The sequence below is a fragment of the Protopterus annectens genome, chromosome 10.part0 (genome assembly GCF_019279795.1).
Source record: "Protopterus annectens isolate FY-2018-M chromosome 10.part0, PAN1.0, whole genome shotgun sequence".
NCBI lineage: Eukaryota > Metazoa > Chordata > Ceratodontiformes > Protopteridae > Protopterus > Protopterus annectens.
Genome location: NC_056744.1, coordinates 351,775,019 through 351,802,052, shown reverse-complemented (window position 1 = coordinate 351,802,052; position 27,034 = coordinate 351,775,019). Strand labels below are relative to the sequence as shown.

Sequence of the window (27,034 nt, the reverse complement as noted above, 5' to 3'; positions counted from 1 at the left end):
TGTGTTTCATTGTTGCAGTCATTACATGTGGGTAATCTGCTGGCAAGTTGCCCTCAGTCGGCCTGATTAACAAAGTCTTCGGTCCTGCGTCGGTTGCTGTCTCTTCTTCCATGACGTCAGATCATCAGGGGTATAAAACATGCAGCTGATGCCATTTTTAATCTGCCTTTCTTGCCATGCTGTGCCCGAAGCAGAAGCAGTTCGCAAGTGCCGGTCGGCAGACTCCTGAAATTTTTGTTTGAGTTTCAGAACTGAAGTCTTCAACCTAAAGCTAAGTACCCCATTGGGGAAACTTTTTCTTGCTCCTTACCGATGTCATTAAAAGTTAATAATTGTATTACTTGTGGGAAGCAATTACCTCATAAGGATTTTCATTTGTACTGTATTCCTTGCCTAGGCCCTGACCACAACATGCCTCGCTGTCGGTTTTGTGCTAAATTTAACCAACGTACTATTAAGTGTCGGTATATTTTTGCTTCTAAATATTTTGGATCAAGATTTAACTATCCAGAAATATAGTCTGTTAGCAATCCGACTACCGGAATTCATAAAAAAACGCAAAGAAAAAGACTGAGACAGACCGTCTAGGTCCAAAACCGACTAAGCTTCTAAGCCAGCCGCCGGTACTCAGTGAGGTGCATTCGCAGCCCCTGATGCCCGCTACTTTTGATTCGCAGGCCTCTACCGAGACCCATTCGGAGTCCGGTATGCTGCGAGACACCAAGTATTGAACCTGTGGATGTCTCTCCCTTAGATGGGTCCAGAGCCGCTGAGGGTATTTTCAGGCCTAAAGATTTGTGTATTAAACCGCCATCATCAAAAACAAGGCCAAAACCAACTTACTATGTCTAAAAAAAAAAAAAAAGACGCATGGGCCACGTGTTCAGGCCTCTATGCCTAAAAAACAAATGATCAAAATGGCTGAGGATTTAATTACCTTGATCAGGGGTTCACAACCCCCACCTGCTAAGAGGCCTAGGCAAGGCACTGATTATGAATCTTAGGATCTGAAGTAGGCAGACTTCATTCGTCTGCAACCTGTGGGTATCGGATCCGACCTCTGATCCGAGCCGGCAATTCAAAAGCTTAGGCTCCGAGCTCCTAGCTCCTCCCTCTTACCCATAACCCCTTGCCAAGCCCTGACTGACCTCAGATTTCGTTTGCCGCTTTTCAAGTAGCTACGGATTCTAGAGCTCCTGGCGTTTTTTGGTGACAGATAAGTTTGTCTGACAAAAAAAGTTTACAAATTCTCTATTTTTGTTTCATATATTATTAGTGTTGATTGTGTTAGGCTTTCCTCTCTCTTTTTAGTTAATATTTCTCGGTTTTGCGTAGTTAGTGTGTGTGTGTTGTGTTAGGCCTTCTGGGTTTATTATGTCTGAAGCCCATAAGGCTGTTTCTCTAAATGTCAGTGTGGCCATAAGCTGTCCCCAGCGGATGGCCACACTCGGTCAAGAATGCTTGGGGTTGAACACCTGTCATCTGGTTGTACCATTTGTGCAGGGTTCAACCCCGGCTTTGAGGGAGCGGAGGTGAAGCTGGTGCTGGCGGTCTTTTACCTCCAGATACCGCCCGGCTTCTGCCCCTTCTACTCAGCAACCTGTTGCTGTGGGCTTTCCCCCTCCGGCTGGGACTCAACCTCCCTCTAAGTTGCCGGAGGGGAAAGAGTCATCTACGGAGAGAGAGAAGGAGGAGAGGCACAGGGAGAGGCACCACAAACGGAGAGCCGAAACTTCCAGTTCGGCTCCTCCATCTAAGCGGGCCTCCTCTGTGCCTTCTAGCTTTCCTCCTCCTCGGCTCCACTCCCCTCGGTTCTCTCCTGGACCCGAGGAGGAGGAGGCTAGCCCTTCTAGGAGGTCTCAGAGGCGGCTCTCTAGGTCCGCTTCGGTGGCCTCCACCAGGTCAACTTTTTCCATGAGTGAAGCTGATATGGACCGGATGATGAGGAAATTCATCCAGGCCCAAATGCAAATGGGAGTGCTCCTAGCCCCCCCCAATCCGGGAGGGCTTGACCCTTTTCGCCTTTGGCTCCTTCTCCGACCCATACCACGGGTTCGGAGCTGTCGGCGCCGGGCAGACTTGGATCCGGGGTGGGTCGGATCCGATAGGTCGGCGCACCTCGGATCCGTCCCATCCCTTGAGTGCTTGGTACCGGACCCGACCTCTCGAGCCGAGGACCGAGCCTCGGATCCGAGGGAGCTGGTGTGTCTTCGGCTCCGTCCAGGTCGGAGCACACGGTTTCTCGGATCCGGCGGTTTCGCTCCGACTCCGATCTGTCGCCGGATCCGAGTGGGGTCGGCTCTCTGGGTTTAGAGAAGCTGGCTCCCCTCGCCTTCGCGTAGTGGAAAGGGCACTGTTGAGGACATCTGGACCCCCGGTCCCTGCCACGGCTCCATCCCGCACTCCCTTGCAGTTGGGCCAGGCCCCCACCAGCCGGTCCCAGGGACAGCCGCCTCGATGTCCCAAGTGGTTCCCTTGGAACATCCAACTGCTGAAGAGTACTCCTCGGACAGCCCCCCCGATGAAGTACCTCGGAAGCGTAAGTGCAAAAGGAGGCACATGGACTCCCCCGAGTCCGTTACTGAAGACACAGATTTGGATGAAGGGGAAGGCTCCCCTAGGTCACCCCCTGAGGACGTCTCATTTGGAGACATTATGGAGATGTTAAGGATGGGGGGGGGGGGGTCTGCCCCCAAGGCTTCCTCGGACGAGTCTGTGTTCTTGGAGGCATTCGAGGCGGGCCCTTCTACCTCTTGGGTGTCCCCTCCTGCTGACCCTCTGGTGGATCTTATATCCATCAGAGCGTGGAAGGATCCGGACACCGTTGAGCCTGTCCCCAAGCGTCCTGACCGCATCCTTTCCTCCGGGCGGACCGCACTCACTGGAGCAAGGGCCCCCAGTAGATGCCATGATGATGGCTGCAGCCACGAAGAGGGAATTGGCCCAGGAGAGTCCCTCCATGCATCCTCCGGGCAAGGAGTCCCGCCCGATGGATCGCATTGGGAAGCGAGTTTTCAGTTCAGCAACCTTCTCTTTGAGAGCGCTGAACTACATGGCACATGTCATTAGGATGCAGCGGGATCTGATTAAAGAATACGCTGCATCTCCCCCGGAGTCCATGTCGAGTGAGGATAAACAGGTATACTCCACCCGAATGGCCACTCTCAGATCAGTTTCCAATACGTCTATGCGGCTGCTTTCTCATGCTACTGAGGGAGCCGCTAGAGCCAGCGGAGCAGGCCTAGTCATCAGGCGACAGGCCTGGCTCCGCCACTGTGATTTTGCAGAGCCCCTCAAGGCGACCTTCGCGAATGCCCCCTTCGATGGTTCTGCCTTGTTTGGCAAGACTGTTCGCGAAACATTAGTCCAGAGCGAAAAGGACGGGAAGACGCTGTCTGCCGTCGGAGTCCGCTTCTCAGCTCCCCAGAGGTCCTTCTCTAAGAACCAAAAGGGACAGAAGAAGATGTGGTTCCGGAAATCGCAGCAGTCCCAGCCTGCTCCGGATAACCAGTCCTTCCGTGGCAGAGGAGGACGGGGAGGTCGTCCTAGAGGCAGGGGGGCTCCTAGCAACTTTGGGTCCAGAGAACCTTTCTCTGATAGACCCACGCAGCAGCCCTGAAGGGTTGCCCTACTGTCCGTCTCTGGAGGCAGTCGGGGGGCGTTTTTCGAGGCACCTGACTTCTTGGGAGTCCATAACAACAGACCGTTGGGTGCTTCGTGTCATATCCAGAGGTTATTCAATTCCCCTATTCAAGGTTCCCAAATCTCGCAGCCTCCCAGATGTTCCACCCGACCAAAGGGAGGCGGCAGTTGTCGAAATCGAACAGCTGCTAGAAAAAAGAGCTATCCAGCGCGTCCCCCTAGATCAAACCGGATTAGGGTTTTACTCCAGGTTCTTTTTGGTGCCAAAGAAAACGGGGGACCTAAGACTAATCTTAGACCTTTCCCAGCTGAACCTGTCAGTAACCAAGCACAAGTTCCGGATGGTCACCCTCCAATCTATACTTCCCCTCTTGAGGGAGAACGACTGGATGTGCTCCATCGACCTCAAGGACGCGTACTACCACATTCGCATGGACAGACGATCCAGGAGGTTTCTTCGCTTCCGGCTGGGAGCCAGTCATTATCAGTTCAGGGTCCTCCCCTTTGGTCTCACCTCAGTCCCCAGGGTGTTCACCAAGGTGCTAGCGGTGGTAGCGGCCCACCTGAGGCTCCAGGGATTACAGGTCTTTCCGTACCTGGACGACTGGCTCCTGACGGCATCATCAAGGCATCGTCTGTGCTCAGCCAGAGACTACTTTCTTCAACTGGCCCCAAGGCTGGGCATCACGATCAACTGGGAGAAATCTTTACTGAACCCCACACAAGTTATAGATTTCATAGGAGGAAGACTAAACACCAGATCAATGCGAGCCTTCCTCACTCCAGACAGAATTGCCAACCTGAAGTGTCATGTGACAGCGGTCCTGCAACCATCTCCAACTGCAGCTTCGGTCCTGAGAGCCCTAGGTTCTATGGCGGCAGCTATTCCGCTTCTCATTCATGCTCGCTTACGAATGCGGGTTCTTCAATGGACCCTTCAGGTTCAGTGGTCCCCTCTTTGTTCCCCTCTCAACGCTCCGATTGCGGTCAGCAAGGCGTGCAGGGACTCCCTTCTTTGGTGGCTTCTTTCTCCGGAGCCCCTGGCAGGGAGACCTTTTTGTGCTGCATTTCCCGAGCCACAGTGACCACGGACGCTTCTTGCCTCGGGTGGGGGGGGGGGCATTCTGCGGGAAAGATTGTCCAAGGCACTTGGAATCCCACAGAGACGTCATTGCATATGAATGTCCTGGAAATGAGGGCGGTGCTCCTAGCGTTGCAAGCACTTCACCACGTTCTTCCTTCAGGGACTATTGCGATTCAGACAGACAACATGTCGGTAGTCTGGTATATCAACAAACAGGGAGGAACCAGGTCTTACCCCCTTTGTCGAGAGGCCATGAGAGTCTGGGAATGGGCAATTTCCACCAAACGCTTTCTGGTAGCAACGCACATTCCGGGAAAGTCCAACATCCTTGCGGACAAGCTCAGTCACACCATTCTTTCTCCACACGAGTGGTCTCTCAATCCTCAAGTAGCGAAGAAGATTTTTGCCGTCTGGGGCAACCCTGTTGCGATCTTTTGCCTCTCCCTCAAACGCCAAATGCGACAATTTCTTCGCTCTGCTTCCCCACCAGGGAATTCCCGAGAGATGCTCTGGTGCATGCTTGGCCTCCCGGTCTCCTTTATGCCTACCCTCCACTTCCTCTGATGCAGAGGCTTCTGCAGAAAGCCAACAGTTTGGGGAGCAGAATGATTCTCATTGCCCGTTCTGGCCTCGTCAACCTTGGTTCCCTTCGTATGGTCTCACAAAATCAATCCACCCTGGATTCTGGATCCAATTCCGGATCTCATCTCCCACCCTCTGGGAATGTCGGTTCCCAATCTGCACACCCTGAAGTTGACAGCTTGGCTGCTCCAGTTCCATCCTTGATTAGGACTCCCGGTATCTCATCACCGGTCAAGGCCATCTTAGTGGCAGCTCATAAACCTTCCACCAGGCAGGTTTATCGGAGTAAATGGAAGAGATTCTCTATTTGGGCAGTACAGAGAACTTTGGATCCTTTCTCGGCTCCTATGTCAGCGGTGCTGGATTTTTTAACAGACCTCTTTCATCAAGGGGCAAGTTCTTCCACGATTAAGGTACAATTGGCAGCTATCTCGCATTATCACATTGGTCATGCGACAGCTCCCCTTATGACGGCGAAATTATGCAAAACCTTTCTCAAAGGGATTTTTTTGTTGAGGCCTCCAGTCAAGGAGGTTGTACCACCTTGGGACTTGTCTTTAGTTCTGCAAGCCCTTACTGCTCCTCCCTTTGAGCCTGCAGCTTCTACAGATCTAAAGTACCTTTCCTGGAAGACTGCCTTCTTGGTAGCTATCACTTCAGCCAGAAGAGTGTCTGAGCTTCAAGCTCTATGCGTCAAGCCGCCTTACCTTTCTTTCTTCCCTGATAGGGTGTGCCTCAGGACCAATCCATCTTTTCTTCCTAAGGTCTCTTCTGAATCTAATATTAACCAATCAATCAATTTACCTGTGTTTTTTCCCAAGTACTCAAACAAAGGAGAATACAAATTGCATTCCTTGGATGTTCATAGACAATTACGTTTTTATATTCACAGAACAGCTGGTCACAGGAAATCAGATCCGCTATTTGTCTCCTTTGCTAAATTTGCTCTGGGTAAAGCAGTATCTAAAGTCACACTATCTAAGTGGATTGCTAATTGTATTCTGCAGGCATATGACACTTCAGGTAGACCTGCTCCTCAGAAGGTTACGGCTCATTCTACTAGGGCAGTTTCCACGTCAGCCGCCTTTAAGTCCCGTGTATCATTGGATGATATCTGCACGGCAGCTACTTGGGCCTCGCCTCATACTTTTATTTCTCATTATAAGGTGGATGTTGTTTCTAGAGGTAGAGCATCCTTTGGCTCAGCGGTGCTCCGAAACATCCTTCCATGACGGCCGCCCAAGATTCAGGTAGCTGGGGACTCTGTCCCACAGGTTGCAGACGAATGAAGTCTGCCTACTTCAGATTTAGAAGTTATGTACTCACCATAACGTTCCATCTGAGTAGGCGACTTCATTCGGATGTAACTATCCCTCCATCCCCCTGACCTTTATAGAGCGAGTATTTATGCTGTTTTCATGTACTGTAGTCAGTATTTTGAGGCAAACTCAATCTGAGGTCAGTCAGGGCTTGGCAAGGGGTTATGGGTAAGAGGGAGGAGCTAGGAGCTCGGAGCCTAAGCTTTTGAATTGCCGGCTCGGATCCGAGGTCGGATCCGATACCCACAGGTTGCATCCGAATGAAGTCGCCTACTCAGATGGAACGTTATGGTGAGTACATAACTTCTAATTTCCATTTCTTCTGATTCCTCTTCTGATCAGGAATTTTCCATTCCACCTTATGAGGACTCTGATGCAGAAGAATCCATCCCTTTTGCTTCTCCGGAGGATTTTTCTTTTGGAGAAACTTTGCATACCTTAAGGGAACATTTTCGTTGGGAGAGTTAGGTTTTTTCAGAATCCAAAAAGAGGCTAAGGGATTTCCTCCTTCTTCAGCATAGGCCTTTGGCTATACCTGCTGTTTTAGACATTGTTGTTGATGTTTTTTCAGAATCCAGCATGGCTCCTGATTCCCTGCCCTCCGGCTCCTAGTAAGCCAGGCAGATATTACAGGGTTCTTGATTCCCACAAGTTTCTTTTTAAAAACCCTACTGCTGATCCTAAAACAATTTCTCAGGGTCCCAAGGGTGTTGAGGCTTGTACTGCTAAAAATCCTACCCCTTCTTATAGAGACTACAGGGCACTGTATAGATGGGGTAAGAAGGTTTACACATCTGCAACCCTGGCAATCGGGGCTTTAAACTGTCAATTTCATATTCTTAAATATCAGCAGCATGTCATGGGCTTACTGAAACAGAAAATGATGTTGATTTAAGTGCAGCCACCCAGGTTTAGTAGGCACTGGCCTACTAAGAATTGGTCTTTTCCAGTAGCCAACAGAGCCGCTCAGGTCAAACCTAGACACTCCAAAGGCTCCAGGTTTCAGTCACAAGGAACGTACAGAACAAAACAATGGGGTGCCTCCACCTCCAAATCTGGAAGTAGCAACCCCCCCCCCTACGGTAAACAGTCTCAATGACTTTCCTCTGCCATTTCCAAGCGCTTATCTTTTGGCAGCCCTTTTGGGGAGAAAACTAACACTTCATGCACAAAATTGGCATCTAATTACCCAGGACAAGTGGGTCTTGAATATAGTATCCCAGGGATACAGATTTCATTTCCACTCATTGCCAATTCCAAACGGATGGCCAGATCTGCCTCCAAATCAGTGGGTTGAGGCCCAGAAACAAGTTATGTCCCTCACGGATATGGGAGCTATTCAACCAGTACCAGAAAAGGGAAAAAAAAACAAGGTTTTTATTCAAGACTTTTCCTGGTACCCAGAAAAGACAAATCATGGCATCCAATTCTGGACTTATCCATTCTAAATACTCTTCTGCACATTCCAAAATTCAAGATGCTGACTCTACAACAGTTGCTGCCTATGCTGGGCAAGGATGCCTGGTTGGTAACTCTAGACTTAAGAGGCTTACCTGCATATCCCAATCAGGGAATCTTGCAGAAGATACCTCTGCTTCAAAGCAGGCTATTTGCATTATCAGTTCTCTGCACTGCCCTTTGGCTTATCTACTGCAACCAGGGTCTTCACAAAGTGCCTGGCACCAGTGATTGCATTCTGCAGACAAAGAAACATTCAAATTTATCCTTATCTAGACGATTGCCTAATTCAGGCAGAAAACAAGGACACTCTTACAACTTCTGATGTTTGTAAAAAGGCTTCTAACATGCCTAGGGTACACAATAAATGAAAAGAAATCACATCTGGTACCCTCTCAAAAAATTACATTCATGGGTGCAAGCTTGATTACAACTGCTCAGATGGCTTACCTCACACCAGACAAATTCAGTTGATGACATACTTCAAACAAGTGGCCACAAAAACCCAGCTGTCTGCAAGACGAATTCTGCAGGCCTTGGGGTTCATGGCTTCCTGCATTCCACTAATTCCGTATGAAGGACTGCATATGAGGAAACCTCAGTGGTACTTAAAAAGCTTATGGAGTCAACATTGTCACAGCCTGGAAACAATGATTCCCATCATTCCTTGCCTGCAACAGGAGTTCATATGGTGGGCAGAGGCCTGTCACCAAAACAAGGGACTGTCATTCATCCCACCCCCTGCCACCCAAACCCTGACTACAGACGCATCAGATTATGCTTGGAGGGGCCCATCTGGCAGGGAGACGTATTCAAGGTGAATGGAGCCCAAATCAAATGCATCTGCATATCAACCAGAAAGAAATGCTAGCTGTACAGAATGCTCTGACAGCCTTCAAGGACTTTCTTCTTCCAGGACAACTACTGATACAGATGGACAACACCACAGTTATGTGGTACATAAACAAGCAGGGGGGGTACCCACTCCTACCCCCTTTGCAGACTAGCCATGGCTTTGTGGAACACAGCCTTGACGTACCAAATACATCTACAATCTCAATTTCTGCCAGGAAAGCAAAATAATCTGGCAGATTAAGCAGAAGTCTTATGGACCCACACAAATGGAAACTGGATCCACAAATCTTCAGCATGTTGACACAAAGATGGAGGAGGCTCCCAAAACTATCAATTGGACAAATTCTGCACAAGAATTCATCACAAAAAAGCTTGGAAAGTGGATGCTCTATCCTTCATCTGGAAAAACTATCCGTCTTTGCCTTTCCCCCTCTGCCTCTGCTCTCCAAGGTTTTACTAAAAGTCAGACAGGAAAAAACGAAAATGATTCCGATTGCTCCAGACTGGCCGCGCCATCACTGGTACCCGCTCCTCCGCAATATGTCACACCTTCCTCCATGGTACTTGCCTCTGACTCCTTATCTACTGTCTCAGCAGAGCTATCAAATTCTGCACACTGCTCCAAACTCTGAATCTTGCAGCATGGCTAATCAACTAATTTCACCAGCCACATCTCTCAGTAAATCTGTGATGGATGTCATTTTGAAGGCTAGAAGGTCTAGTACTAGAAAATCTTATGCTGATAAATGGAAAAGTTTTTCTGCCTGGAACCAAGCTCAAGGAATAAGCACAGCAATGCCTAATATTCCTCAGATTCTACAATACTTAACTGAGATGCTTCACAAGGGCCTATCTTTTTCTTCCATAAAAATACATGTCTCTGCCATTTCAGCTCATTACAACACAGAGGCCTCCCCTCTTTTCTCATCCTCTGCTAAAGCAGTACCTCAGAGGGGCCAAAAATTTAAGGCCTCCCAGGAGAGCACACACTCCTGCATTGGACCTCAATTTTGTTTTGGAAAAACTCAATGTACCTCCTTTTGAGCCAGTTGCTACTGCATACATAAAATTTCTCTCTTGGAAGACAGCTTTTCTTTTAGCAGTCACTTCAGCTAGAAGGATTTCAGCTCTACAGGCACTAATGGCAGTGGAGCCTTTTATCTTTTATCCGGACAGGGTTGCCCTCAGTACCAAGCCATCCTTTATGCCTAAGGTGGTGTCCAGTGTGGCTCTTGATCAGACCATTCATCTGCCAACTTTTTTTTTCCAAATCCGCAGAACAAGGGGGAGCGGCTTCTGCTTTCATTGGATGTACACCGGGAACTAAGATTCTACTTAAACAGGACAAAGTCTCTAAGAAAATCTGAGCAATTACTGGTGGCATTTGCTGCAGGGGCAAAGGGAAAGGCTATTTCAAAGCAGACTATTTCAAAATGGATAAGCCATTGTATTCGTTTCTGCTACATGCACCATGGTAAACCTATTCCCAGGGGGATCAGATCCCATTCCACCAGGGCTGCATCTACTTCTGCAACTTTTCTCAGAGGGGTTCCTACCAAAAACATTCTAGAAAGTGCTACTTGGAGCTCAGTTCATACGTTCACCAAACATTACCATTTATCTTTCTCTTCTAAATCCAGAGCAGGCTTTGCTACTGCTGTCCTGCAGGGCCTTATATCTGCTCCTAATGCTGTATATTTCCATCCCCCCAACCATAGCTTTGGGATTCTACCCAAATGTAATGACTGCAACAGTGAAACACGGAGAACATAGTACAGTTATGTACACTTACCATAAATGTTGATGTTAGTGTGTTCACTATTGCAGTCCTGGTTACCCACCCACCAGCCCCCTTTTTCTCACTTATTATACCTCTTCTTTCTGTTACTATGCTCAAAAGCCTTTTTGGAGTATTTGCTTTTAGCTGGAGGTATATTTTTTGTGTTTTAAATTACATGCACATGTATATATTTTTTGGCTCCCCATTTGGGGGGCACCTGACATCTGGGGCAAGAAAAACTGATTAAAATGGCGTCAGCTGCATGTTTTATACCCCTGACGACCTGACTTCATGGAAGAAGAGAGAGCAACCGACGCAGGACCCAAGACTTTATTCAGGCCGACTGAGGGCAACCTGCCAGCAGATCACCCAAATGTAATGACTGCAACAGTGAATACACTCAAACATTTACATTTATGGTAAGTGTACACAATTGTACTGTACTGACTGTCATTCAAAATGGATTCTTCCTTTCTTGGAGGGAAAACTCACCCCAAGGTCCATTCCCTTTCCACCCAAAAAGTCAAATCCACCTCCTAATTCTCATTCTTCTAGATCTCCAAAAACTATGAACAATAAAACCTGTTCCTCCAGGAGAGGAAGGAAAAGGGTTTTGCTCAAGACTCTTTCTTGTCCCCAAAAAGGATGGGCGTTTGAGACCTGTACTGGATCGCTCCTTCCTAAACCAGTTACTAAAAGTTCTATCATTCAATATGCTGTCCCTTCCAACTCTTCCTTTAATCCCAGCCCATGCATTCATAGCCACACTGGATCTAAAGGAGGCTCATTTCCCTATCCCCATAAAACCCTCCAACAAAAAATACTTGTGTTTTGCTGGTCCCTGCTCTCATTTTCAATTTACAGCCTTGCCGTTAGGTTTGTGTACTGCACCTAGGGTATTCACAAATTGCCTAGCCCCAGCCATTGCTTACTGCAGGTCCCAAGGTGTCCAAATCTATCCTTATCTAGACAGCAGTCTCCTTCTAGCAGAGTCAGAAGACCTCCCCCAAAATCATCTCAGGTTCACCACTACCCTTCTTCAAAATCTGGGCTTCACCCTCAACTTAAATCCTCTTTGCTCCCACTGCAAGACAAAATCTTTCTGGACTGCGGGATCAGGATAGATCTGATGCGGGCTTTTCTTCCCCAAGGAAAAGGTCCACTCCCTCTCCACTCACTTCTAAAACCTTTTACTAGCACCCCAGATTTCTGCAAGCCATTCCTGCAAGTCCTGGGGCTAATGGCAGCCACCATTCCTATGCTTCCCTTAGCAAGAACGCACATGCGGAAATTCCAGTGGTACCTAAAAGACTTGTGGTCACAACACCACTCCTTGGCGAAACAAATTTCCATTCTGCCCTGCCTCAAATCAGAACTAAAGTGGATGACTCAACAAATCCTTCTGCCACTTCAAATACCCTCCCCCCCAGCTTATGGATACAGATGCATCAGACCTTGGGTGGGGATCCACTTGCAAAGGTTTCATGGTACAGAAGGCATGGAATCCTACCCTTCAAAAAAGCATATCGATGTCAGGGAAATGACTGCAGTTCTTCTGGCCCTGGGGGCTTTTCTTCCTACCCTCCACCCGGGCCCCCTTCCAAAATTCACAGACAACACCACAGTTATGTGATATCTCAACAAACAAAGATGGACCAAAAGCTTACCTCCTTTGCAGAGTAACTACAAAATTGGGACCTTGCTTCCAGGCACAACTTGTCCCTGCAGGCCTCATACGTCCCCTGTCATGACAACAAACAAGCAGATATTCTCAGCAGAACATTCTGTCTGCAGCACGAGTGGATGTTGAACAGTGAGACCTTTCTAGACATTGTCCACTCAAGTGGATTTGTTTGCCCCCCCCCCCCCAAAAACAGACAGTTGCACAATTTCTTCACCAAGGATCACTCCCACTTGCCTGGAGAGTAGATGCCTCTACACTTTCTTACCATTCCCTCTAATCCAAAAAGTCCTACTGAAAATCAGGAAGGACAAACCAAAAATATTGCTGGTGACCCCCTACTGGCCAAGGGAACACTGGTTCCCCCTAATTCTGTCATTAGCCAAGGGCAGTCACCACAAATTACCCCACAAGGTGGACCTTCTCACACATCAAAAGGGAACCCTAATTCATGCTCGCCTACAGATGTTAGTGTTAACACTCTGGGTGATAAACCTTCTAATCTGTTTTAGCCACCACTATTCAGAGGGCATGCTTACAGTCCTGAGGGAGGCTAGGAAATCTGCTATTAGAAAGTCATATTTATACAAATGAGGAAGATTCTCGAAATGGTGTCTACATAAGGACAGGGACCCCCAGCCAGGCAAATACTTCCCTAGTCCTTGCTTGTGTGTGAACTCATTAAGGATGTCTTTTCTTACTCTTCAATGAAAGTCCACCTTTCAGCCATTTCAGGTTGCCTGCCTCTAGACCCCCTTTGCTATCCAGGCTGGATGTAAAATTTTTCCTGAGGGGTCTTACACATCAAATCACCTAGCAAACCCATACCACCACACCCTGGGACCTTAACTTTGTCCTGGAAAAACTAACACTGGCCCCTTTGAGCCAGCTAGCAATGCTTCTTTACAGTTGTGTACATGGAAGACTGTACTGTTGCTGGCCATCACTTCAACTAAGGGAGTGTCACAGTTACAAGCTCTCATGGCCTGCCCCCCTTACACAGCCTTCCACAAGGACAGGGTGACCTTACATACTAACCCTTCATACCCAAAGTGGTCAGCGAACCATCTTGAAATCAATATGTTCACTTACCTACTTTTTTCCCCACCCCAACTAAGAATTGAGAGGATTCTGCGTTCCCTGGATGTACAGAGACAACTGAGATTCTACCTAGACAAAACTTAAGTCCTTCAGAAAATCGAACCAACTATTTGTTTCCTTCCATCCCAGGGCTCTGGGCCAGGCAGTCTGCAAGCTAACTATTTCGTATTGATTCAGAAAATCTATTTCCTTCTGCTACTCGCACCATGGCAAGCACTTACCCCATGGAGTGAGAGCTCATTCCACCATAAGAATGGCTACTTCCCAAGCCTTACTCAAAGGGCTGGACACTTCCATTATGGCAGCAGCCACTTGGTCCACTGTTCACACCTTCACCAAACACTACAAGCTGGAACAAGTCTCTAGAGCCAGGGCAGGTTTTGCTAGAGCAATCCTGCAGGAGTTTATGGAATCTTCCCCTTCTACCTCCACCCTTCCCTCTAAGCTGTGGTACTCTCCCACACTAAGCATACTGCAACATAGGAACAGAAGGGCATAGAATAGTTGTGTAAAATCTTACCATAACCATAGATGTCTTTTTTTTCCATGTTGCAGTATTCCTTCCCTCCATCCCCCTGGATTAAGTTTGGACTATGGACGTAGCTGTTGGGCACTAGGAAGCTCTACCCTTCACCAAGATCAACTAACCAGCATATGACACTTGATACCTCTGGCTGACATCACTTATTAATCTCTTTGGGACTGTCTGTCTGGCCTTAAAGTTCTGAGGTCTGTGCGTGCAGACATCACAGTTAAGATCCCTGGTTTATGGCCCTACGTGTGATGTCCCACGCACCTACGGCAGCCAGGCTTTAAGCGTTTGTATAGGAGCTGGTGTTTGGGTTGCCTGAATTGGGAAATCCCACATTAAGAATATTGCAACATGGAAGAGGAAGGCATCTATGGTTATGGTAAGATTATACACAACTATTTTTCCTCTGCACAGGTAAGATTTTACACAACTATTTTTATCCTCTGCACAGGCTCCGCTCAGAAGCCAGCCTGTGTTTCTAAGCTCTCATATGTTTCCTGGGCAAAGAGCAGGTCTGATGTTTTCAAAGAAACAGCTGCAGTGTTAATGGACTCTTTGCAACTCTGATCATAAGGAGGGTAACATGTAAAAGGAGATGTTGACACCCCGAGTCCCTCTTGCATCATACACGTACTTGGAGGTTGAGGCTCTCCCCCACCGTACCTTCTTAAAGATAAATTGCTTGGCAAAATCCTTGAACTATTGAGATATAGGGGATCCTGACCCACTAAACCACCTTGTCAGTATGAGGAAGTGATCTTTGAGGTATATGGTTGTACTTCTTACTTCTTAGTCCTTTCAGCATGAATGAGCAGGCTTCCAAATTCTTGGGGTTTACAAACCCTGAACACCAAGGCTGTGTCTTGGACCGGACCAGCTGCAGAAGAGGTCCCTTTAATGGGCTCCAACCTAGAGGTAGAATTGGTCTGAAAAAAGTCAGGGTTTTTATGATTCTTTCTCTGAAAAAAAGAACCAGCAGCCCTGATGGCTTCCCAAACGGTCCACTTCTGGAGGCACTCTGGGAGACGCTAAGAAGTTATATCCAGAGGCTCTAACTTCATTTGTCCTCTCCCCACCACCTCGGAGGTTGGCGTTTCCAGATGTCCCACCCCTCTAGAATAAATTGGCCAAAAAGAGAATCACTCTCCTTAAAAAAAAAAACTTTTGGGAAGGTCCCGCCTGACCATTGAAGGTCAGGAAGTTTTTCTTGGTTCTTTTTGGTACCAAAGAAAAGGAAGGACTGCAGGCCTATCCTTGACCTCAGCAGCTTAAACTACTTTGTCAAAAAGACTCCATTCAGAATGGTTACTGTGCAGGTGATGGTGCCATGTGTAAGGGTGGGCGATTGGATGTACTGCATTAGACCTTTGGTATGCTTACCTCTTCATAAAAATTGTCAAGGAAAACAGGAGGATGTTCATAGTCAGTGTTGCCATACTAATTTTTGGGTTTTTGCCATGCTAAAGCCCATGGATGACCTAAATATTAGGCTTTTCACTATTTTCCCTACCAACAGATGTCCATTTGAACTGATGTCTAGTATAAAAAGGGCATCGGATGATGCACTCTACAGTTCATTCTTCCTGTGTAGTGTGGTTTTCCACAGTGCGTTTCTAGGCAAGTTAAGTACCCTGTATGGAGACCTTCTTTTCTTTTGTCCTTGTAATTGATTCTTAATGTTTAATAAACTTAATTGCATTTTTTTGTAGGAAACAGATTCCTCCAAAGATTTCCGTTTTCGTTTTTGTAGGCCAATACCACAGTGTTGCAAGCTGTCGGTTTTTGTTATGGTAAGTTCAAAAGCTTATGAAGTTTATTGCTTGGTGTAGAAATGCAAAATTTTCCTTTCCAAGTCCTCTAACAGAAGTGTGCAACCTATCCAAGCAACTGCATCTAAAGCAGGAACATTGTCTTACAGCTTTAATTCTAAAAGCACTAGGGGACAATGGAGGCTTCTATGGTAATGGTCCATTCATGTCTGTCTTTACATGAGGATTCTGCATTGGCTACTCTCTTCTTAGTGCTCACAGCTATCAGACCCTCCATCTTATCCAGTCCGAATAACACCATCAAGCAGAAAGGCATCTGAATTGGTGGCTGACCGCTTACTTTTTTTTGGAACAACCATTCATTTTGCATCCCCCAGCAGTGGTAGTTACCATGGGTATCTCCTTTATGAAGTTTGGGGACCAGGCATTTTGAGGGGAGGTTGGTCCAAGAAGTACAGATACAAGCAGAAGCCAACCTTCACATTAGTCTTCTGGAGATGAGAGCAGTCTTTGTAATGATAAAGGAGTTCTAGGGCCTTCTACGGCAGGTAGTGATCCTGATCTAAATGGATAACTTGTCAGGCTGATGCAACGGCAAGCAGGGAGAAACCAAGCCCTACCTGTAGATCAGTGTGTACAACTTTAAGAAGCTTTCTAGGTGCTTGCATAAGTGTATAAATACTGAGCATGTGCGAGCCTGACTGACATTTTGAAGTAAGCTATTGAGATGTAAGCATTGTATGTCTGTGTAGTTTGGCTGTTAGCAAGACAATCACGGATTTAGGTAAAACACAGTTCTGACAAAAATGTATTAAAGCAAAGACGAACTGAGTAGCGTAATATTTAATTATAAGAACAAAGGTTTCAGGTTAAACACCCTTCATCAGTGTTCGCTCAATGCACCTACTTAAAACAATTTATACAGACAAACCACAGCCAATAGAAATTCATCACATACTGTTAAAGAAAGTCTTTTTTTTTTTAAATATAGTACTAAAATATCGCACAAGGTCCAACATATATTACATAAAAATTAATGTAATCAGTTAAGTCTCTGTTTTAAAATCTGTTTCAATAATACCATTTGATTTAAACCAGGTAATTTATCTGCAAATAAAAGGAGTATCCGTTTGTATTCACTCAGTTCTAGTTTAGTGTTTATATCACCCCACCTATTGTCCTTGGTTATATTGCCAATAACTTTAAACATAAAACCAAGCTCTAGATTAGTCTCATTTATATGCTTAGCTAGAGTATTTGTCAAGATCTTCCGTCTAATGTCAGAATTATGTTCTATTATTCTATCCTTAAGTCTTCTATTAGACTTATCTACATAGAAAGTTTCATTTTTTTGCACGTAGCCAGGTATACAATGTTAGTGCTATTACAAGTTGCAACGCATTCGAATTCAAATCTTTTTCGTGTGTGTATCAAATAATTCACATCTTTAGCAATATAAGTGCAGCAACAACAATTATAGCATGGAAAAGTACCATCTTTTTTATCCTGGTTAAATTCATACCCTCTTTTATACCTTTAAAGCATAATTGTTGCTTCAAATTTGCACTGTTTCTAAATGCAAACCCTAGGTGTAGGGTTAATAAATTTCTTCAAATCTGGTAAGGCCTGTAATATGGGCCAATTGTCAGAGATAATTTTCTGTATTTGTGAAGTACTTCTATTATATGTCGTTACATATCGAAGTTGTACACAAATTGTACACGTGACATTACATTTTGATGGTAATGATATACATACCACCATATATAAAAAAACCTATACATGGTAATAAATATCTGCATAAAAAAGTATGCATGCTCCACATATCTTCAGAGGCATAATAAAGTCCCAAATGAAACATTTAAGTCGATTGAACACTGATATTAATCGTTTTCAACAACAAGCAGATGAGATGGGCAAACTTAATAGATACAGGTTATGATCCCAACATGATTATATGCAACTATAATGAAATGGTTAGATTACGGGATGGTGATGCTAGTCCATACTTCAAGGACAGAAGAAATACTACTGATATAACATCTGCTACCCCTGATGTTTGTGTACAGCTTCGATATGTTTGTGTCTTTCGGCTTTTCCCGTTTAGGGGTCGCCACAGTGGGACTCCGGTTCACTAATGATTGGCAGTAGAGTTTTACATGCTGGCTTGCCGGGCCTAACGCACAACCTTCAACGAAGGAATGCCCGTTCACGCATGTCGCCACACACAAGATGCTCTAACTGAGAATCGAACAGGCAACGTCTAACTGTGAGGCGACAACGCTACCACAGCACCACAACATGTAATAGAAGTACTTCACAAATACAGAAAATTATCTCTGACAATTGGCCCATATTACAGGCCTTACCAGATTTGAAGAATTTTATTAACCCTACACCTAGGTTTGCATTTAGAAACAGTGCTAATTTGAAGCAACAATTGTGCTATAAAGATGTATAGGGGAGTATGAATTTAACCAGGATAAAAAAAATGGTACTTTTCCATGCTATAATTGTTGTTGCTGCACTTATATTGCTAAAGATGTGAGTTATTTGATGCACACACTGGAAAAAGATTTGAATTCAAATGTGCTGCACCTTGTAATAGCACTAACATTGTATACCTGGCTACGTGCAAAAAATGTAACTTTCTATGTAGATAAGTCTAATAGAAGACTTAAGGATGGAATAATAGAACATAATTCTGACATTAGACGGAAGATCTTGACAAATGCTCTAGCTAAGCATATAAATGAGACTAATCTAGAGCTTGGTTTTATGTTTAAAGTTATTGGCAATATAACCAAGGGCAATAGGTGGGGTGATATGAACATTAAACTAGAACTGAGTGAATACAAATGGATACTCCTTTTATTTGCAGATAAATTACCTGGTTTAAATCAAATGATATTATTGAAACCGATTTTAAAACAGAGACATAGCTGTCTACATTAATTTTTATGTAATATATGTTGGAACTGTTGCAATATTTTATTACTGTATTTTTTTAAAAAAAGACTGATGTTTCTTTAACAGTATGTGATGAATTTCTATTGTCTGTGGTTTAATTAATGTCTGTATAAATTGTTTTAGGTAGGTGCATTGAGCTAATACTGATGAAGTGTGTTTAACCTGAAAGCTTTGCTCTTATAATTAAATATTACGCTACTTAGTCTGTTGATCAGTTCATTTATATTTTGTAATACTGCTATCCATCCTGATGTGTTTCTATGTAATAAAGCGTATAAACAAAATGTCCGCCTGTCCGTCATCTGTACTAGAGAGGGAGGAGTGACATGGTGTCAGAAGTGGCATGTCTAAAAGGACATGGTGCCAGAAAGGGATCCAGATTCTTCAGTTTGAGACAGCGAAGCACTCTTAACACTGGAGGAATGTATAGGAGTGAATCATCCCTACTGCACGTATAACTCGCAAAACAGGTCAGAAATTCATTTCAGGTATTAAGACTTGCTCAAACTATTTCTTCTCCAAAATATGAAACGAGGCATTCAGAATGCTCTAAACGAAGTTCTAAGTAACGATATATTAACAGAATTATTCTAAATAACTACGGGAAATGTTTGAAATCCAGTCCGAATCACATAAAATTAATAAAATAAGGAAAACTACCACAATTTTTGCTAAGCACTATTTTACATCAATTGAAGTGTGAAGTGTTTGCATGTTTGTGCAGTATTACAGTACAGTCATTCACAAAGTACAGCCATTACAGAGCATATTTTGCAAAGTACAGTATTTTGAAGAGCTTATTGTGCATTTGAATGTTACAAGCACACAGCAGCTTGTTTGTACATAATTAGAGGGGGCCATATTTTTCAATGTGTTTGGGCATTATTTGTTGGCATGGCAGACACATTTCGTAAAACCAGCTCCATTTGTGTTTGACAGTAATTTTGCAGAGAACCTGAGTGTGTTTTAGTAAGAATATGGTGTTTTCATACAGGCTGCATTTTCTTGTAAAAATAAATGTACAAAGGCATTTATTCTGCTCAATTTATCTGGTTCAGAAGCCATGGAAAGGGAGTGCTCCATTTGTGTGAGCACCTGCTGTCTTTGCATTAGAGGGGAAAACCATCTTATACTTGTACTGGCTTTGTCAAGGGAGGACCCAGAGTGCTAACTTAAATTTAAAGAAATGTGTAACCCCCGAATGATGTTGCAATGGAAGGGCACTTATTTTACATAAGAGATCAAAAGCCTGGTGAAACTTTGCAGCATATAACTGATTTGAGAAACAAGGCTAAAACGTGCAGATTTGGTGACTTAAGGGGGATGTGTTAATAAGACTTGTGTTATTAAATATGATGCTGTGAGAGAGATTTTGCTTTTTGAATTATTTAACTTTGAATAAGGCCATTAAGATATGTCAGATATGAACGCACAGAAAAGCACACATATATACTTACAAATGGGAAATGCATGCTTCCAATAACTTCTAAAGCCCATGTTGATAGTATGCACCATGTGGTTAAAAGAAACAGGCCCAACCACATGGCAGCAACTGCAAACCCTGTAACACTCACTGGGAAACCCCGTAGCTTTCTAACAAGTTCCAAGACGTGCTGTGGAAACCACAGTCTCAATGAAGCACAAGAGTGAGTCAGCAAGCTCAAAGAATATGCCCCCACCCAGTTTCATAGCCAGCTGTCATAATTGTGGAGGAAGTCATGAGCCTAAAAGGGAAAAATGTTTAGCTTTTGGTTAGCAATGTCACAAGGGCAGTAAGTGGAATCCTTTCAAAAGGTTTTGTAAATCAAAAGGCACGCATTCTTTTATTAAAATGGACCATTTAAAGAAACGAGGTGATCATTTAGAAAGCTGTGACATAGGGTCGCATACTTTATATGTTGATGGTGTGTCAGTGCTTCATGAAACAATGCATTAGATTTATGGGCAAAGAATGAAGTGTTGTGGACTGTTCGGATAAATGGAAAACCCATAGACCTCAATGTTGACCGGTTCAAAGTGCAGTGTTAAGTCTGCAGAAACATTTGCTAGAGTATGTGCTGGTGAGAGGCTTGATTTGGCAAATTGTGCGAAGCTTGTTGCTTATGGTGGTGAAGAAATCCAGACGGAAGGCTCAGTAGTGCTTTCATGTTGCTCTGCTTGGAGAAGGTACAACTTGATGTGATAGTGTTCAATCTCGCCGTTTGTTCTTACACATGGGGTTCGGAGCCGATCCTCGGCTCCGTGTCGGCCGCTTGCAAGCTCTGCATCGAGAAGAAGCTCGAGACAATCTAATACCCACAATCCCCCTCTGCCTTTACCTCAGATCTAGTTTGCCGCTGCTGCGTTCGCATCGCTGGGAGCTAGCTCGAGCATCTTCAGATAAGATATAACTTATTTTTGTTTGTTATATTTTAGAAAAAGTTGTTCTGAAAGTACCTTTAGGTATACTTAGTGTATGAGAGTGTGTAGGTAGAATTCTCGGTAGACTCCGTCGGACCCGGTACCGGAGTCTCGGAGCCGACTATCTGTCCTTGGTTCCGGGGCCGAGAGTCGAACCGACGCCGTTCGACCCTTCCCTCGGGCCTCGGCGCGGATCGATTCGGCTCCGTCCTCGGGTCGATGCCTTCGGTGCCTGTTTCGGGATTCTTCCCATTTCTTCGAACCGGAGATTCTTCGACTCGGGCCCGGGGCTTTCGATCTGATGAGGAAGGTGTTGTCTACCCAGACAACCACATCAGTAGAAGCAACCTCACCTCCCCATAAAGGGCCGTTATCCTCCTCTGCACCCACGGCCGCATCCAAGCGTCGAGCACCGGTGTCTCAGCCACCCCTGGAGGGTGCCCCCTCTTCCTCGGAGGCTTCTTCGGATGCTCCCCACGAAGAAGTCCCTAGGAAAAGATTGTGTAAGAGGAGACACTTGGATTCTCCACAAGAATCCTTGACATCCGATACTGACTTAGATGAGTCAGAAGGGTCCCCTAAGTCACCTTCAGAAGATGTCTCTTTTTCTGACATATTGGAGATCCTGAAACAGAGAGGTGACTGGCAGTCCCTACCCCCTTCTGAGGATGAGTCAGTCTTGCTGAAGGCATTCGGTGCTCGCCCTTCTTCCAACTGGGTCACTCCGCCCTTCGACGAATTAATGGAACTTATTGCTCGAAGGGCGTGGGAGGCTCCTGACACAGTGAAACCAGTCCCAAGGAAACCCAATAAGTATATCACTGCACCCCAGGACAAGACTTACTTAACAAAAGGAGTTCCAGTGGACGCTATGGTGGTGGCAGCGGCCACGAAAAAGGAGATGTCGGAATCTTCCTAATCTGTCCATCCCCCTAATAAAGATTCTAGGACGATGGACAGGTATGGGAAGCGCATTTTTAGTTCAGCGGCTTTTTCCATGCGATCCCTGAACTATTTGACCCACTTTACACGACTACAGAGGGATCTAGTCAAAGAGTTGGGAGATACCCTCCAGGGTACTACAGATGCTGCTGTCTCAGAGAAAGTGACAGCGCAACTTAATACCCTTACATCCATTGTGAACTCGTCCATGAGGCTGATCTCTTACGCAGCCGAAGGTTCGAGTAGGGCAGCAGCTTCAGCGATTGCTCTTCGCAGACAATCCTGGATGCGCTTATGTTCATTTGCGGAAGCCTTCAAGTCTTCCTTTACTAACGCCCCATTTGACGGTGCCACTCTCTTTGGCCCCAAAGTAAAGGAGACCCTTACCTGGTGTGAACAGGAGGGAAAGACTCTGTCTGCTGTCTGAGTCCGTTTTTCCACCCCAACCAGACCGTACCCCAAAGGGCAACGTGGTGGAAAAATGTGGTTTCGAAAACCCCAAGGATCTTTCCCAGGCACACAGGGTGATGCCCCTTCTAGAGGTAGAGGAGGGGGCAGAGGTGGAAGACGCCGCCCTGGCGGCAGAGGGGGTCCGCAGAATCAAGGTGACAGGGATACACTCCTGGTAAACCTTTCCAGCACTCCTGAGAGGAGGCCCGACTGTCCTGCTCTGGAGGCAGTCGGGGGTCGCTTAGCTTTATACCCTCAGGCCTGGCAAAACATAACTACAGACAAGTGGGTAAAAAGCGTGGTTACCAGAGGTTACAACATACCCTTTCTATCCCATCCCATTCCAAAGAAAAGACTCCCAGATGTACGCCCCATCTGAGAGCCAGCAGCTATAGAAATTTCAAAGCTGCTAGAAAAAGAGTCATCCAACCAGTCCCAGCGGACCAGCAAGGATTCGGGACTTACTCAAGGTTCTTTTTAGTTCCAAAGAAAACAGGGGACTGGAGGCCCATTCTGGACCTAAGCGACCTCAATACCTTCGTCAAGAAAGAAAAGTTCTGAATGGTCACGCTTCAATCGATCCTTCCATTCTTACAGAAGGGCGACTGGATGTGCTCAATAGATCTGAAGGATGCATACTACCACATCAAAATGGCCAGGGCATCCAGAGATCATTTGCGCTTCCGGCTGGGTGCCAGTCACTTTCAATTTCGAGCCCTGCCCTTTGGTCTGACCTCAGCCCCAGGGTCTTCACCAAATGCATGGCAGTGGTAGCGTCTCACTTGAGACGCCAAGGATTCCAGGTGTTTCCGTATCTGGACGACTGGCTCCTTTCTGCCACCACCCAGCGTCAACTAGTACAGGCCAGAGACTATACTCTTCAACTGTGTGTTCACCTAGGAATTTCCGTAAACTTTGGAAAATCCTTACTACAACCATCACAGAGTATCTTGTTCATAGGAGCGGAATTAAACACACATCAGTTAATTCTAAGACTTCCTCCAGAAAGGATACTTTCACTTCAGACTCACATCGTCTTCTTCTCTTGTCCAGGAAATCCCCAGCAAAACTGGTACTGAAGGTTTTGGGACTCATGTCAGCTTCTCTTATTGCAATACCCTTGGGAAGGCTGCACATGAGAGTCCTACAATGGCTACTGTTTGCACAATGGTCGTTCCAACAACTACCTCTAACACACGAGATTCTTATAACGAACACATGCAAAACACACCTAAACTGGTGGCTTCAATCGTGCAACCTTTCCAAGGGGAGACCATTTGTGCTACCCACGCCTACAGTTACGGTGACCACGGACGCTTCCCTGATAGGGTGGGGGGGCATCTTTCAGGGACAGACAGTCCAAGGCGAATGGACCAATTTAGAGTACAATCTGCACATCAATGTTCTAGAGTTGAGGGCAGTGTTTCTAGCGTTGCAACACTTTGCTCCCCGTCTTCCTCTGGGAACTATTGCAGTTCAGACGGACAACATGTCTGTAGTCTGGTACATAAACAAGCAGGGGGGAACCAAGTCCTATCAGCTATGCAGAGAGGCCATGAGAATCTGGCAATGGGCGGAGTCCACGGGTCGCTTTCTGATAGCAACGCACATCCCGGGGTCATCCAACGTCATAGCCGACAGGCTGAGCAGGGCAATACTGTTACCGCACGAGTGGTCCCTAAAACAGTCAGTTGCGAAAAAGATTTTTCGCACGTGGGGCCAGCCTTCCTGTGATCTGTTTGCGTCTCCAATGAACGCCAAATGCAGGAGCTACTTTGCCCTATTACCCCCTCCAGGGGAAGTCCCCAGGGACGCACTGATCCACGATTGGCCCCCGGGACTCCTGTACGCATTTCCTCCATTTCCCCTGATATCAAAGTTTCTCCAGAAAGCCAGAAACCTACTCAGGACAATAATCCCCATTGCCCCATTCTGGCCTCGTCAAATTGTGTTTCCCTTCCTGAAGACACACTGCATTCGGGGACCCTGGATCCTGGACCCAGAGCCAGATCTATTGACTCACTCGTCAGGGGCTCCCCATCCCGCACTCTTGTCCCTCCATCTAGCAGCTTGGCTGCTCCAATTCCCAACTTAGCCAGGTCTGATCTTCTTTCGCCTGCAGTTCAGAATATATTAGTGGCTTCTCATAAAGCTTCCACTACTAAAACATATTCTAGTAAATGGAAGCGATTTGTATTCTGGGCGAATACACAGCAAGTGGATCCTTTTATAGCTCCTTTGAATAAAATATTAGAGTTTTTAACAGACTTGTTCCATCAGGGTGCTTCTCCTGCCACATTAAGAGTTCAATTGGCTGCCATTTCTAATTTTCATGTGGAAGAATGTGGGGCTCCTGTTATGGCCCACAGACTTTGTAAAGCCTTTTTAAAAGGGGCTTTTCATATTAGACCACCAATTAGATCTCCTACGTCACCTTGGAGTCTAAACTTATTGTTATCTAAATTAATGTTGCCCCCCTTTGAACCAGCCTCTTCTTGCCCATTGAAATTTTTGTCTTGGAAGACTCTCTTTTTGGTAGCTATTACATCCGCTAGGCGAGTATCTGAACTTCAAGCTCTCTCCATTAAGCACCCTTATTTGATCTTTCACTCTGACAGAGTTTCTCTTCGAACTAATTCATCCTTCCTTCCTAAAGTTTGTTCTATTAACTCATTCACTCCGGAGCAGCTCAGGAAAGAATGCCTGCTTAATTCCACCATAGGAATAACAGTGCAGCCTGAGCTCATTTTCAGAAAATCCATTTGTAAATCCATACAGAAAACAAATGTTCATAACTCTTTAACTATAAGAGCTAGACTAAAAATATGCTTGAGTTGTTCAGCAGACACTGACCTTTTCAACAGTGTAAATGTTGACAGCGTATATCAAAGTCATTATTAAATATTTGGCAAGGAATGCTGATTTTGTGCATATTTTTACCTTTTGGAAAAACAAGGCACAATATCTTGGTCAATGTCCCATGCAGACCCATACAATTTGAATGTAATTTGCTAATATGAATGTCAGCTTTAAAATGATACCTTAACCATTACTGTGTGATATTCCTTTCTGTAGATATTCACATAAATATGATTAATATATTATTTTCATATTTGATTAATAAACAAAGCATAATATCTCATCACCTGTAACAGACAGAGCCTACATATCAGTGTAGAAGTTGTGCATCTGAATGTCAGCTTCAAAATGATGCATCATTTGTGTGATCACCAAGCTCCCTTGCAAAGATATGGGCATAATAATGAAAAGTATTGTAAATGTACAATTTTCATAATCGTACAAGACTAAACAAACTGTGATATCTGTACATGTGTAGAGTGCACAGACATAGTTCTTTTACCATGTTGTAAGGAGTAACACTGTCTTCAAAATAAGGTATTACTTGGCACACTGACATGCTCCCTTGCAAAGTTATTTACCAAAATATGAAAAAAATTCATAATTTCCATAACCTAATTCCAAACAAACTTTGATATCTGCCTATGAGTACAACATACAGGCACCATTCTTTTACCATCTTAGAACTATAAATAATCTTTTCAAAATGAGATATGGCTTAGCACATTCAGATGCTCCTTGCAAAGTTATTTACCAAAATATGAAAAAAAAATCATAATTTCCATAACCTAATTCCAAACAAACTTTGATATCTGCCTATGAGTACAACATACAGGCACCATTCTTTTACCATCTTAGAACTATAAATAATCTTTTCAAAATGAGATATGGCTTAGCACATTCAGATGCTCCCTTGCAGTTATTTACCAAAATATGAAAAAAATCATAATTTATAACCTAAGTCCAAAACAAAGTTTGATATCTGCACATGAGTACAACATACAGGCACCATTCTTTTACCATGTTATAACTATCAGTACTGTCTTCAAACTGAGGTATTACTTAGCACATTCAGATGCTCCCTTGCAAAGTTATTTACCAAAATATGAAAAAAAATCATAATTTCCATAACCTAAGTCCGAAACAAACTGATATCTGCACGTGTCAAACATACAGGCACAATTATTTTACCATGGTAGAACCAGCAATACTGTCTTCAAAATGAGATATTACTTGGCACATTCAGATGCTTCCATGCAAAGTTATTTACCGAAAGATGAAAAAAAATCATAATTTCCATAACCATAAGTACCAAACAAACTTTGATATCTGCACAGGTGTCAAACATACAGGCACAATTATTTTACCATGTTGGAACCAGCAATACTGTCTTCAAAATGAGATATTACTTGGCACATTCAGATGCTCCCTTGAAAAGTTATTTAGCAAAATATGAAAAATCATAATTTCCATAACCTAAGTCAAACAAACTTTGATATCAGCACATGTAAAACATACCGGCACCATTCTTTACCATGTTGGAACCAGCAATACTGTCTTGAAATGAGGTGTTACTTGGCATATTCAGATGCTCCCTTGCAAAGTTATTT

The 27,034-nt window shown here is 44.9% G+C and overlaps 1 protein-coding gene across 1 annotated transcript in view; it reads left to right on the top strand.

Moving 5' to 3' along the window:
• Positions 1–27,034, top strand: part of PRRC2C (proline rich coiled-coil 2C) — a 2,776,386-nt gene that overhangs the window by 799,664 nt on the left and 1,949,688 nt on the right. The window contains exon 8 of the mRNA XM_044086759.1: positions 15,744–15,824. Coding sequence (XP_043942694.1) covers positions 15,744–15,824 — 81 coding nt within the window. The remainder of the gene's footprint in view (positions 1–15,743; positions 15,825–27,034) is intronic.